The 13,811-nt window shown below is 43.8% G+C and overlaps 1 protein-coding gene across 4 annotated transcripts; it reads left to right on the forward strand.

Annotated features, from left to right (window-relative positions):
* Positions 1-7,411, forward strand: RB195_023461 (uncharacterized protein; the record flags this gene model as incomplete). 4 transcript variants are annotated; one of them, XM_064210906.1, is made up of 5 exons in its annotated part: positions 1-783; positions 918-3,314; positions 3,380-3,608; positions 5,910-7,172; positions 7,320-7,411. In XM_064210906.1, the coding sequence occupies 5 exons, from the start codon at positions 1-3 to the stop codon at positions 7,409-7,411; spliced, it is 4,764 nt and encodes a 1,587-aa protein (XP_064066785.1). The 4 variants fall into 4 exon arrangements, with proteins under 4 accessions (XP_064066785.1, XP_064066786.1, XP_064066787.1 ...); XM_064210904.1 differs by lacking the exons at positions 3,380-3,608; positions 5,910-7,172; positions 7,320-7,411 and having other exon boundaries at positions 31-1,008; XM_064210905.1 differs by lacking the exons at positions 1-783; positions 5,910-7,172; positions 7,320-7,411 and having other exon boundaries at positions 1,368-3,416.
* Between the last annotated feature and the right edge of the window lie 6,400 nt (positions 7,412-13,811).

Below are 13,811 nucleotides of genomic sequence, written 5' to 3' on the forward strand. Positions count from 1 at the left end.
ATGACGGCGACATTGGATCCCCAACCAAGTATGGTAACGATGATCCAAACGCTCACTAATGAAGAGGAAGACCTACAACGTCGGGACAGATACTGGACAATGGATTCGGCAGGAGTCTGCGAATTCACAGGTACAAAAGACGCAGAAAAGTCAGCAATCAACGACAAGGTGCTGCAATTTTTCAACGACACCATTGAGAAGCGCGACGATGGATATTACGTGCGCTTACCTTTCAAACAAGATCACCCGCCGCTCCCAACGAACAAAGCAATAGCCTTCAAACGCCTTGAAAGTGTATTGAAAATGCTGAAATCCAACGCAGAACTTTTGGAAGACTACGACGACACGTTTAAGACACAACTGGATAACGGCATAATCGAAGAAATTCCTGAAGAACAAGAGGAGGGAGATGTAATTCATTACATCCCTCACCAGCCGGTCATCACACCCCATAAGGAAACCACAAAATTACGCATAGTTTTCGATGCATCTTCACACCTCAAAGACTGTCCCTCGCTTAACGATGTACTCTATCAAGGCACGCTCATCCTACCAGAACTCTACGCAATGTTGCTACGCTTCAGGGTACCAAAGTACGTCATCACGTCTGACGTAGAGAAAGCCTTCCTTCAAGTTCATCTACATGAGTTAGACCGCGATGCGACTCGATTCTTCTGGGTACGCGACTACAAGAAAGATCCTACTGAGGACAACATTCTCACTTATCGCTTTGCCAGCGTCACATTTGGACTAAATGTGTCACCATTTCTATTAGGAGCAACGGTTCATTACCACCTGCGCAACGCAATTCAGGACAAGGAATTGGAAAAAGAAATCCGGGAAAATTTTTACGTTGATAATCTCATCCTTGCCGCAGAAACAAAACAAGAAGCACTACGCAAATCAACCGATTCTAGGAAGATTTTCGCCGACATGGGTATGAATCTACGCGAATTACTATCAAAGGACCATTTCATCTCGGAAGGCATCCCAAAGAAGCCTACGTAACTAGCAGAGTACAGAAGATCCTGGGAATCACATGGGATAGCGACAAAGACATCATAAGTATTCGATGCGATTTCCCTTCAACTCATCATCTGACAAAACGCATAGTGGCCAGACAGATTGCGTCGATATACGATCCGTTCGGATGGCTAGTACCACTCCTTACGCAACCCAAACGGTTCCAGCAAGACCTATGGAAGCAAAAGTTCGCTTGGGATACGGTCCTTCCAAAGAAGATAAAGGAGGAATGGGACACAATAACTAATAACGCTCATGGATTTCAACAATCTTTCTCGAGACAATTCTTCACTAAACCAGAATGTGGCAGCTTAGCCATCTTCGCAGACGCTAGCGGCATAGCAATGTCAACATGCGCTTATATCTTCACTGTAAATCAATCAACCCTAGTCATGGCGAAATGCAAGTTACCGTCGATAAAATCCAGGCCAACAATACCCAAGATGGAGATGAACGCGTTGACTCTTGCGACACGTCTTGCATTCTCTATCTTCCAAGCAATGGAAACGCGACTAATCAAACGCCCTTGGGACATCTACATTTTTTCTGACTCTCAAATCGCATTGGCTTGGCTATCGACATCAACAAACGACACCGGTCTGGGACTTCTTGTCAATAACAGATTAAAAGAGATGCGGAAAATAGTAAAAGCGCTGAATGAGGCTGGTGTGGCCGTACAATTCAAATCCGTACAAACTACAGAAAATCCAGCCGACGCAGGAACAAGAGGCTTAACAAAGTCACAGCTAGCTCAAGATTTATGGTGGAACGGATCCAACTTCTTACGCGACCTCATCACTACATGGCTCGCTCCAACTTATCACATTAACCTAGGGGACCCCCAAGTAGTACTACCGGACGCAGGGAATGTCCATGCTGTGATAGCACGAGAGGAATATGAGCTGGTTACCTCTATCCTAGACTGGGACCGATTTAGCTCATTCAACAAAGCTAAGCAAGTGACCGTTCGCGTATTAATTTTTGTGCGAAAACTGGTAGATAAATTACCCACAGAACGCAAAAATACGGCCCTTGAACGGGTGCCAGAACTAAAGCACATCCCTTACTCTTTGGATAACATTGGAGGTAACGCCGTAAGCGCATCCAGACGAGCATTAATCCGCAACCATCAATCAATACATCTCCAACAAGATTACCGCAAATCAATGGAGAATACATTACGACTCTTTAAAGATAGTGAAGGAATATGGCGTTCAAAAGGACGAGTAGGAAACTCGGCCCTAGACAACGACGCAAAGAACCCAGCTTTCATAACCCCTAAGACAGCACTGGCGGATCTCATCATAAAAGAAGCGCATGGAACCTTTCATCGTGGTGTCGAACATACAATAGCAACAGTACGTCTGCAATATTGGATTCCCAAACTAAGACAACAAGTACGTCACATTGTGAAGAACTGTGTCAAATGCCGCAGATTTAACGGATTACCCTACGCCTACCCTGCGACAGATGATCTACCGGATCGACGTGTAATACGCAGTCACCCGTTCCAACACATTGGTCTCGACTTCTTCGATCTCCCAGTTACAAAAGAGGGTAGCGAACAGATAAAAACATATGGGTGTATATTTACCTGTACCGTGACGCGAATGATTCATTTAGAATTGGTTCTCAGCATGTCAACCGAGGACTTCTTGAATGCCTTGCGTAGATTTATCGCGCGTAGAGGGGTGCCAACAACAATCACGAGCGATAATGCTCCCACTTTCCTCCTTAGCGCTGAAATATTAGCAACTGGAGCAACAACGCCGCCGGTTAACTCCATAATCAGAAATACGGTTGCGCAGCTAGAGATTGAATGGAAAAATATTACTCTATACGCACCTTGGCAAGGGGGCTTCTACGAACGCCTCATCAAATCGATAAAGCACGCATTATATAAGTCATTGAAAGGAAAACCACATCACTCCATTGACAATCTTAGAACAGTGCTGACAGAAATAGAGGCTTGTTTAAGTTCAAGACCTCTCACCTACCAAGGATCAGAGTTGGACACCCTTAGCTCTATTCGTCCAATCGATTTCCTCCAGCACGATTTGATTTTGACGTTCCCTTATGACGCGACAAGTTCTGAGGACGACACAGACTATCTACCACCAGAAAGGACTAGGGCGCTAGCAACAAAACGAGAAGCAGCACAGGCCCTCCAATCCTCCTGCCAATACACAGAACATTTTTGGAACGTTTGGCAGCAAAATTACCTTACCAGTCTACGCGAGATGCATAGAAAATACATTTCCTCGCAACGACATCATCATCTCATACCAAAAGTGGGCGCAGTTGTTCTCCTTTGCGATCCACTATTGCCTCGAAATGAATGGAAGCTGGCTCGCAGACCAACGCTGGCAGAGATGGGCAAATTCGGGAAGTAGAGTTAGTAACATCTACGGAGCGAAAAATCAAACGCCCTATTAATCTCATTGTACCACTAGAACTCGATGACGACACAGCAACATTGGATAATGGTGACCCTACAGCAGCAGTTCAAGAAGATGTCGCATACGCAGAAAGCCGGCATTATAATTTGAGACCCCGACAACCTGTAAGCTACACCAATAACGTCGGTACCGCCAATTCAACGAAAAAAGCATGCGTTCCATCACGGAAATAATTTCTCTTTTACCTCATGCTTCTTTCACTCTTTCGTTCGTCAAAGGGTGTCACGGCAGGGGACATGAAAGTAACCTGTACTGAAGAAGGAGCACTCATAAATACTTACGCTAATACTACCTTCGAGCTGTGCGCTGACACGCTTTGCAAAATCTATACACCGATTGCGGAAACGTATGTGGTGAAATTGCCGCCAGAAGTAACACTACATGACCACGTAGTTTCGATAAAATGGAACAACTACGAACGCCTTTCAGTCATGGAAACGGTGTGTCCGGCCCTGAACTTTTGTGAAAATATTGATTGCAGCTTTTGCACTACTGTTTTATTTAACCCCGAGTGTTGGCCGAAAGCCGCCATCTTACTTTTCGTACTACTCCTTTACGGGATGATTGGAATTGTTTACCTACTCCTATATATCCCTATGACCATCGGAAAACCGATACGGCTGATGTTCCAAGGAATAGTCATCATCATTCGAATATGTGTGCGAATACTCCGATTTTTTCTCACTTTCATATTGCGCACAAATGCGAGGAGAGCTAGATCAAGAGGCGAACGCATAACAGAAGCCTTAGCCATCATGGCACTAGTAGTGTATCCAGAGCAATTAGGAATCAACGCCTGCCAACAGATCAACATTCTCGAGCAACATTCTACAGTGTGTAAGAACACTGACGGGAAAGAACAATGTAGTTTCGAGATAATTGAATTGTTAAAACTTAACTCTTTCCAACATGAAGCTTGCCTACGCTTAACAAGGAACTCTACGCTTGTCGCAAATATAAAAATACGTTGGAAGGGGCTTTACCTCCACTGTGATCAAGAAACACTTTTCTTTACGCATTTCACAAAACTCAGAGTGATGGACAGCAAACGCTGTCCTCATATGGACTCCTGTAGTGGAAGTAAGTGCGCTGATATCAAACCACATAGCATCATTCCAGAGCTGAGCACCGGAAATCAATTTGTGGGTCGAACAGCCTGTCTAGAGTCATGTGAGGGACCAGGTTGTGATTGCTTCTATTTATGTTCCGGATGTTTGTTTTATCGCATATATGCCACACCCAAAAGCCAAACCATCTATGAAATCTTCCGCTGTATACGTTGGACCGAATCGGTGAAAATTGAGGTGATGGTAGAACGCAAAAGCCGACATGGCAAAACACGTTTTGTTTCTACATTTACGCCCAATGTGCCATTACAGCTACCATCGCTGCAGCTCACTATGACATCATTAACCTTACCCTCCACGCCCGCGCTCAATGACCACTTCATTTCCACAGGTGAAGAGACAGCGATATGAAAAAATGCGTTCACACCGGATATATTATGTGACTCATGGGCACAAGCGAATGCAACAAACTGCACGTTGCATGACGATTGTGAATGCACACCTGCAGAGAACCGCGTTTCATGTCAGTGCCTCTCTAAAAATATCGACAAGGAATTCAACAGGGTCGAACTGAAGCTCCCGGTAAAAACCGCAGCAGTCGAATATAGAAGGCAGAGGGACACTTCGATAACGGCAAAAATATCTCAAATGGTATCTGCTGAATTAGTCGTAAAGACAAAACAAACATTAACTTTCGAAACCACGATTATTGTTAACGAAGAATCCTGCTCAGTCGAAAACAGCGTGCTACAAGGATGCTATCGGTGCCTAAAAGGAGCGCAAGCTAAGATCAGGTGCCTATCACGCACAGAAACGCTAGGAGAAATCATATGCAATAATGACGCCTTTGTTGTACCGTGCGCACATTATGCCCCGTCGTCGACCTTACGCTTCCATTTCGATTACGCAAGGCAAATCATTAACTGCACCATCAACTGTGGACAATTTCCGCAACGCTTCATGCTAGCCGGAGTACTCAAATATGTGGGGAACTTCAACGCACCCATTAGAGACGCAACAGAAGGAAACACTTCGTTCTATAAAGAAATAGAATGTTCCGACATCGCGCATATCGCTAACGTGATCTTCAATTGGTATAAAACGCTAATAATAACAATGCTAGGGGTAGCAGTACTCCTCTTCCTAATATATCTGTGTGTCCAAACAATGGGGATGCGCATACTCAGAATGATCCTCCGCATCATTATCGCAATGATGTGCCTCCCATGTCACAGCATACTTCTCTCCACACGAATACTTCGGAAAGTCACGCGAAGGCATAAAGTGTCCTCCACGCACCCGCATGAAAAACTTTTGAAAAAAAAAACGTCACAGTCAAAATTAACACTTGCCTTTCTAGAGCATGGCTACGAAGAACTCGCCCGACTTCGCCGCATTTGCAACGCGATACCTACTCTACCAAAACCAGTGGTGGTATATAACAAAATAATTCACGGATCGGTCACTCTCCAAATTACGGTAAGATCAATGAACAACCTCCGTGATCGGTTGAAGGCGGTGCGCACCTCTGACAAAGGATGGCAGGAATGTCTAACGCAACTGGAGTTGGTCGAGACAATTAGAGACAAGCTTCATGTTGAATTCGCGCTAATACGTTCAGATCTTAGGACGCTGTATGCCGTTATAGCACTGCTCATAGCTACCGACGCTATTTCGAAACGGCAATGGGACGAGTTGATTAATCGACCGCAGTATGATGACGTCGGCAAACCTGCAACTGTAAACCAAGGCAAGCTTGAGCTGACTATTTCCGACCAAATCGATCTTCTGGAAGAAACTCGCTTATCCATCCTCGAAATGCGACAGGAATTCCTGGAAGAAGAAAAAAGAGAAACGCAACGATTCCAGACTTCGGTCCTTGCTTCGTTGAAAAACCTTCACGATACGGTCGAAAAAGGATTCGCAAATGTTAACCAGGATTCGCATGAAACAGTGAATCCGGAAAACTTTAAGCTCACGATTCAGCAAGAGATCGCGATCGCCGAAAGCGCCCATCTAGCAGAAGGAATCAAAGCCGCGATCGATGACGCCATCGCGAAGTTATCACGTACAGAATCGTATGACATCACATCCGCCGCTAGCACTGAGTCATCATCGCAAAATCCCTCGCAAGAGCACAGTTGCGAGGGCGAGGGCATCATCGAAGAGATGCACGAGGAAAGGGATGAAATCCCAAGGTTAGTCGGAGACGATGACAGTGATGAGGAAAGTGAGCAAATGGAAGAAGAGGAAGGAAATATAATCAGGGACAACGAGCAATTTAGAGAAGGATTCGACGCGATGGAAGAAGAAGACGAAGAGGAACCTGAGGATGAAGAAGCACTGCGGCTTGCGGCACAAAGAGCACAACGCAGACGCCAGATTGAAAATGAGATACACCAGACGGAACAAGGAGTCTTCGATTTGGAAGATATAGTGAATTTGCTGGATCAAGAACAGTCGTGTGCGCCACGTAATTATGAACGGGGAGCCATTCAACGCGACGATGAACGAACGCTACGCTGTGTCTTCTGTGGAAGGATCGGTGACCATTATTCTGACTCTTGTATTGCCCACAGGAGCATAATGGAAAGACGCCTCATTCTCGACGCACTGCGACGCTGTGGGTGCTGTCTTGAAATAGAATTTAGCCATCACGTCTGCCGGAAGGCCAACCTGCCCTGTTACCACTGTCGAGCAAGAGGGCATCATTCTTCGCTTTGCGACTTACAGGAACGCAGCGAGGATATTCGAAATCGCATACATTAAGCATTGGAGAGCAGACGCATGGCATTGGAGAGCAGACGCATGGCATTGGATAAGATTCGAGAGCTCCAAAGGGAACTACAAGAGCTAAACTAAGTGGGAGGACAAAGAAAACAGACGGTGGAGCCGAATCCTTGCTGACCCGGGAGTATCGCGGAAGAACCGCGATTCCTCTCTGCAAGACGCTGACGACGAAGAAGTGACAGTGCGGTTCAAGAGATCAGTGACTCTTGCAGGGTTATCTTGCTTCTAGCAGAAGATTCTCAAAATATAACCCCTGCATGTGCCACGGTCGTCATCAGGAGCCCCAGCATATAAGGACGGAAGACGCAGCCGGGACATTCCGTCCATCTCACCTAACGGCGTTTTACCCTTTTTTTATTCATATCTTGTCTTAGTAGTTAATGTCGCGCATAACCATTTCATGTACATTTAACTATACATTTTTACTCGCTTTGCGCTTTAGGTTTAGTCTTTTGTACGCATAGGGACCACGCGCCTAAGTTAGTTCTGTGAATGTGACGCGCTGAACTGTTGTTGTATTATATCCTGACATTACTCGCTTAAGCATTTCGTTCATTTTGTACCGTAACACTGTAGGCATAGACTTGCCTCCGCACGCTTAGGTCCTTGTACAATTATATTTTGTTTCGCGCTTAGTTATAGTTACTTTATGTTCCCCTGTTTACGCGCTTAGGTTTTTAGATACATTTCTACACACCTTTTAAGGTTATTACTGTCCAATTTGAGTCATTTGTTATTGTTTATCGCATTATCGTCTTGTGTGTGTCTGAATGTTTTATACAGGTTTAATTACCCAAGTTTGAGGCTATAAAAGTCGTACGCTGCACGTGTTGTCGAGCATACTGAACCACCAGTGCCAAGTACAACTCTTTTTTAATCACCGTCAACGGCGCTGCCCAAGTCTTCGATTCGCTCGTGACGGTAGAACGAATTGCGAAGAAGTAGACTTAGGTTGTCCGTCCACATTGACTCCCGTTGAGGATAGCAACGAGATCCACATCTGCTTCCATCAGTCAGGGCGGGGTCGCAGTCCGTAGGCTGCAGCTAATTTCGATATAAGGTTAACAACATGTTGTAACTTCACGCCGCTAGAAGCGAATATTACTATATCGTCGGCGTACTCGAGATCCACCAAGGGACTTGCAGTGCTAAAATAACGCCGGCGGAACGCTACTCAACTGTTCTTCGCACTATGTCACCGACGGCAAAGTTGAACAGAAAGGGCCCGTCATGGCCATTTGTCTCACTTCAGTTTCCACTTTGAACTGTGTTCGAACCTCAGCAGTCGTTCTTCTATTCATGTTGTCTATTAGGCGTGCAAGTATTCCTGGAACTCCATCGCCGTGAAGCGGAGAAGATGCCTCCGATAAAAAAAGTAAAAAGGGACTACGATTTCCAGAAATGATACCTGCAAAAACTTCTAATTCCGCTGCCACTCCGATTACTCTCCTGACATTGACCATCTGGTTAATCGTCGGTCGACCCGGGCGAAAGCCGGCCTGCTCATCAGAGGTGGTTTCTTTGCAAAGTAGGATTGGTCAATCCTGGATGATCCGCTCCAAAACCTTGTATACGACACGTAGCAATGATATTCCTTAGCAATAATAGCAATGATTGATAGTATTAGCTGAAGCAGCAGATCGGAACAAGGGCATTCGCTATGCACGTTGGAAGTACGGAAGTAAGAGGAAAATTACCGCCCCTGAAACCCAGATGGACCAGCCACAGCATCAAGAACAAGGATGGAAAGGCTATTCACGACCTTTGCTGAGATCTCATCGACAGCCACTTTCACCTGCCGCTTTACCATTTGAGGCAAAATGGACATACCATCACAGAGCTCCTCGCTTCCAAAATCATACACGCCATCATTTCGGCAAAAAGTCGTACTTCAAAAGTCCCGATATTACCACGTCTAGACATTTGAAGAACCTATCGCCATTCCTTATTAACACAGTAGCGAGTATCTTCACTCCTTACCAGCTATCGTTCAATCTGCTTATTTTCTGCCATTTACAAAATCTTCGCAAGAGCATTCCTAAACATTGTTGAAAGTATATAAGATGGGCAACCACAGAAAGGAATCCGAACAGGAAGGATTTGAAGAAGGGTGTAGCACGATTTATTGCGTACACACCATTTCAAATGTCATAGGAATATCGTGAGAGTGCAATATGTCGCTGCACCATACTTTCATTGAATTAAATTGAGACGAATGCTGAAACTAGACAAGCAAGGCATCTCAACTTAAACGTTAACATACTTTACTTCATTAAGATGCTGCAGGAGTTATTTGACAAAATCACTACCAAAATTTCTTCAATTTACAATCACTTCAAAATCGAGGTGACCAGAGGTTTGATAGGGTGACACAATCTCATCCAATACATTCAGTGCCACTCTAGAGGACGAAATGCTAAGATTGCAGTGGGACAACATGGCAGTGAAGGTTGATCATGATCAGCTACACCATCCCGGTGTACATCACTATGCACATGACATGACATGCAGCTTGACCATCTTTCTCCGTTGAGTACATCGTTCTCATAATGTCTAGCATTAGTCAAGCACAACAGATGTTGGTGAAGTTTGGTATGATTGTTTTTTAACTTAACCTGGATAAGACAATGTTTATGAGGAACGAATGGGTTTCTGATGCTCCACTCACTCTCAACGTAAAGATGATGGACAAGTCAGGGGAATGACCGTGGGACAAAGACCAGCTCGCACACTAGCCATTACATTCATGTTTAAAATAGAACAACCCGTTCTGGAACGAAAACCTTTCCTATACTGCCGTTACATTGATGAATGTTGCATTATATGCCCCACTCAAGACGAGATGAAGACTTGTTTCGAGCTTCTAGAGCAGCAGTCCCCATAGATAGATTTTACAAGGGAGAAATCCAAGGAAGACTGGCCGTCCTTCCTTAATGTAGAAATACAGTGGTCCACTGGTGAATGAAAGACACCATGGTTCCGAAAACCTAGCAACAAAAACATTTCCGCTCACCCTTGGAAAACTAAGAAATCGGTGGTTAAAAACATGTTTAAGACAGCCGTAAGGGTGACATCAGATGTCTAGGAGCGGATCGATGCGATCAACCTAGCGCAACGTATCGCGAATTCTAACGGTTACACTGGTAATGCAGGGCAGATCTTATTGCGCTGCGAGAATATGCTACAGTGGTTGACTCGAATAGGATCAATTTCTACCTGCCTTTCATAACCGACGACTTGAGTTAAGCCATACGAGCTAGTCTGGTGAACCCCCGGTCTTGAGGACCAAGTGAGAATTGTGGAAATACCTCCAACAAATCTCAAGAAGCAATTAGTTATAAATAGAATGAACGATCGCTTTTGCATTACTCCAGAATGTGTAATATGCCCATTCGAGAAGGAAGGCCACTGGATGGTCTCTGATGTAGTCTATCTAATTTCGTGCAAAACATGTGGGGACCAATACATCGGCGAAACAGGGCGACTCTTTTGTGTTCGCATCAAAGAATATCTAAATGGGATGAAACAATCGAATGCAGGAAAAATTCAAAAGGTCTAAAAATGAATAGAAAGGAAGAACGTCCGGCTATGCTTATTCAGCACCACCAGAGTCGAGCTCATAGTTAGAAAAACCTTCCTGATAACAACCTCCATCCATATAAGACCCTCCAGAAAATGGCCCCTCTTTCCTCCTTCTTTCTAGTATAGCCGCTCATATAGCAATGAAAAATTAGTGGCAATAAACAGAATTAAAGAAACAAATTGAACGCTTAATAAATAAATAAAATGACATAGTATGGCAAATATTAACAAACAGTGCTATAAAGGACGTTAGTATAAAGTGACACAAGTGAAATAAAAATATGTAATATAATATAGACGCCACTGATAACTCACTGTAAGGATTAGAAGTGAGTCAGTATATATGTGCACATATAAATTTCAAAAATGAGGAAGCTCTCAACGTGTATTCGACGACACGATTCTACTTTTTACAGTGGTTACTAGAGGTCGAGGGTTCGATCCCTATCTTTACACCACTTCCTAATATTTACAAACAATTTTACTTATCCACAATGGAAACGAACAGTTGGGAGTTGAATCCCCGCCGGAATTTCCATGTTTTGCAAAATGGAAAGAAGGTCTAATGTAGACGTAGATCATATCCTAAAAGCATTTTCTTACTATTCTCTATTTCCTACAAAGAAACTCACTCATTGACAGTGATTACAGGCGACGAAATTGTTTTTAAAGCATTGTTCGCCGCATATAGGTCTTATTGAGAGGTCATTTAAGCGATTAGAACCAGACCCTAGTAGGAAATTACTGCTAGAATGGTCGGATTTTAGTAGCTTGAAATAAATACGAATAACGGACTAAAAAAGAGACTGAGGAAGGCAGAAGTGGCCATTTTCTGTAAAAGAGAATTTGCGCTATGAAAAGCTTAAAGGCATCACCTCACGAATCTGAGGTGGTACGGATTTCAGGTGGAGTATTCGTAAACGAGATCGTAGATTACGGAGAGAAGAGTGATCCCGTCCATTTCTTCCTAATTGCCGTAAAAAAACAGCCCAGAAAATGTCCACAAGGTTGGTGCGCTCCAATTGAACTTGTTGTGGAAGATAGAGCACCGGAGCGCTTGAAGCCTTGTCTTCCGGGCCGCTTTTAGCGAAAAATGGACGGGATCACCCTTTTTCTCAACTAGATGGACGAAAAGTACCTGGAAGAAAGTAAAAATGAATTATAATAACAAAAATCTTTCTCTACAACGTACTTTGAATCAAACTGCTCTTTATAAGCAACGAGCTGAGTTGTTGGACTTTCTATGAAGTCATACAGATTTCGACGCGTTGCCGAAAATCTGAGATTTTGCACTTTTCCCGTTGCGCGATCTTTCCCGTGGAGGTAGAAAAATTCGTTGCCATGTTTTGATAGAGCATCAAGGAGAACACTAAACTGCAAATTTTGATTTCTGTAGGTGTTATGGTTCTCTCAAAAGCTAGTTGAGAAGAACTCGAAAATTTGAGGCGAAATTTAGAATTTTTCTCAAGTAGGTTTCAAAAAAAAAATAGGGAAGCTAGCAGCACCAAACTTCCTAAAAACATAGAAAAAATCTCTCTCTACAAATCGCAGCTAGCTTCCGTGAATAAAATTCACTTTGAGCGTCAATATTCAGAAAGTCGTGGGGCCTACTCTGTACTAATTTTACTCCTAATTGCCCTTGTGGATGTCTTTTTTTTCTCGCTCAGTGACACAATCGAAATTGTTCTTTAAAGTGATAATAATAAATTCGAATAAGTAATGTGCTCTTTTAACTCTTGTAAACTAAATGCAAAAGTCGTACTTCTGTCAGGGATTGATCCCTGACAATCGCAATTAAAATGCTGACACATCATCTTGCGCCAATTTGGATGTGCCATACACGTGATGGATTTCAACGACAATTCTTGAACTTTTGCGCGCGATCGGAGAAATAGAAGTATCGCTGGCTCATACAATCCCACACTGACATGATTTAGAAAAAGAGGCGAAAGATTCGCCCAGTATTTTAAATGATACTTCTAAACCGTGCTGGTAGTATCAGAGCAATTCACGTGTAGAACTTCTTCACATTACAAAACTCGAAGTATCGACAATAAAACTCCAAGTATTCCATCAAAGCAAACATCTGCGAAGAAGAGATGAAGCGTTGTATGTATATATGTATGTATGTATGTATGTATTTGAGTACTATAGAATCTATCATGCCATATAATAACGCGCTTAGTTCGTGTGTGTGTGTTTGCTTGTTTGTCTGTGTGTGACGAGAATATTCCATAATGATGAAGTGCTGAACCATCGCCATGCATCTTATAGGCATCTTATACCACTCTACCTTTTCACCATTGTACAAAGGTACACAGGTATGTATGCATGTTTTCATAAAGCAAATTAGTTTCTCTCACATGTTAGAGAGGGTAAATAAACTTTTATGTGAATGTATACTTCCGAATTTGCAGACTATCATGCTATGTAATAACGAGCTTATTCTGTCACGTGTGTGCGCCTCTGTATGCGTGTGTCTCAGTCAAGAAATTCCAAAAAGAGACGGAGACGGATACCATGGCATCGGTTTGGTGCGCCGGAGCCCCAACGCGGTAAAATTAGGTGAGACGGGTCCTACGTCGTCGAGTTCGTGCCCCGGAGCCAGATAGCTGTAAAATGGGGTGGGACGGGTCCCACGGGTTCAGAATGGTGCGCCGTTGCCAGAAAGCTATAGAATGGAGAGAGACGGGTTCCAGTGCTTCGAATTGGTGTGCGGGAGCCCCAAGGCGGTAGGATGGCTTTCTATGGTCCCTTCGCATATCTGTTTTCCAGATGCTGCTTTCCTGATGCTGCTAACACCTTTTCTTCAGAAAGAGGAGCACACGTGATCAAATGATCAAATACAATACGTAGTAGCCAACAGTTTACGCGCTCTGACGTAGGACGT

This window comes from Necator americanus, chromosome X (assembly GCF_031761385.1).
Source record: "Necator americanus strain Aroian chromosome X, whole genome shotgun sequence".
NCBI classification, from domain to species: Eukaryota; Metazoa; Nematoda; class Chromadorea; order Rhabditida; family Ancylostomatidae; genus Necator; species Necator americanus.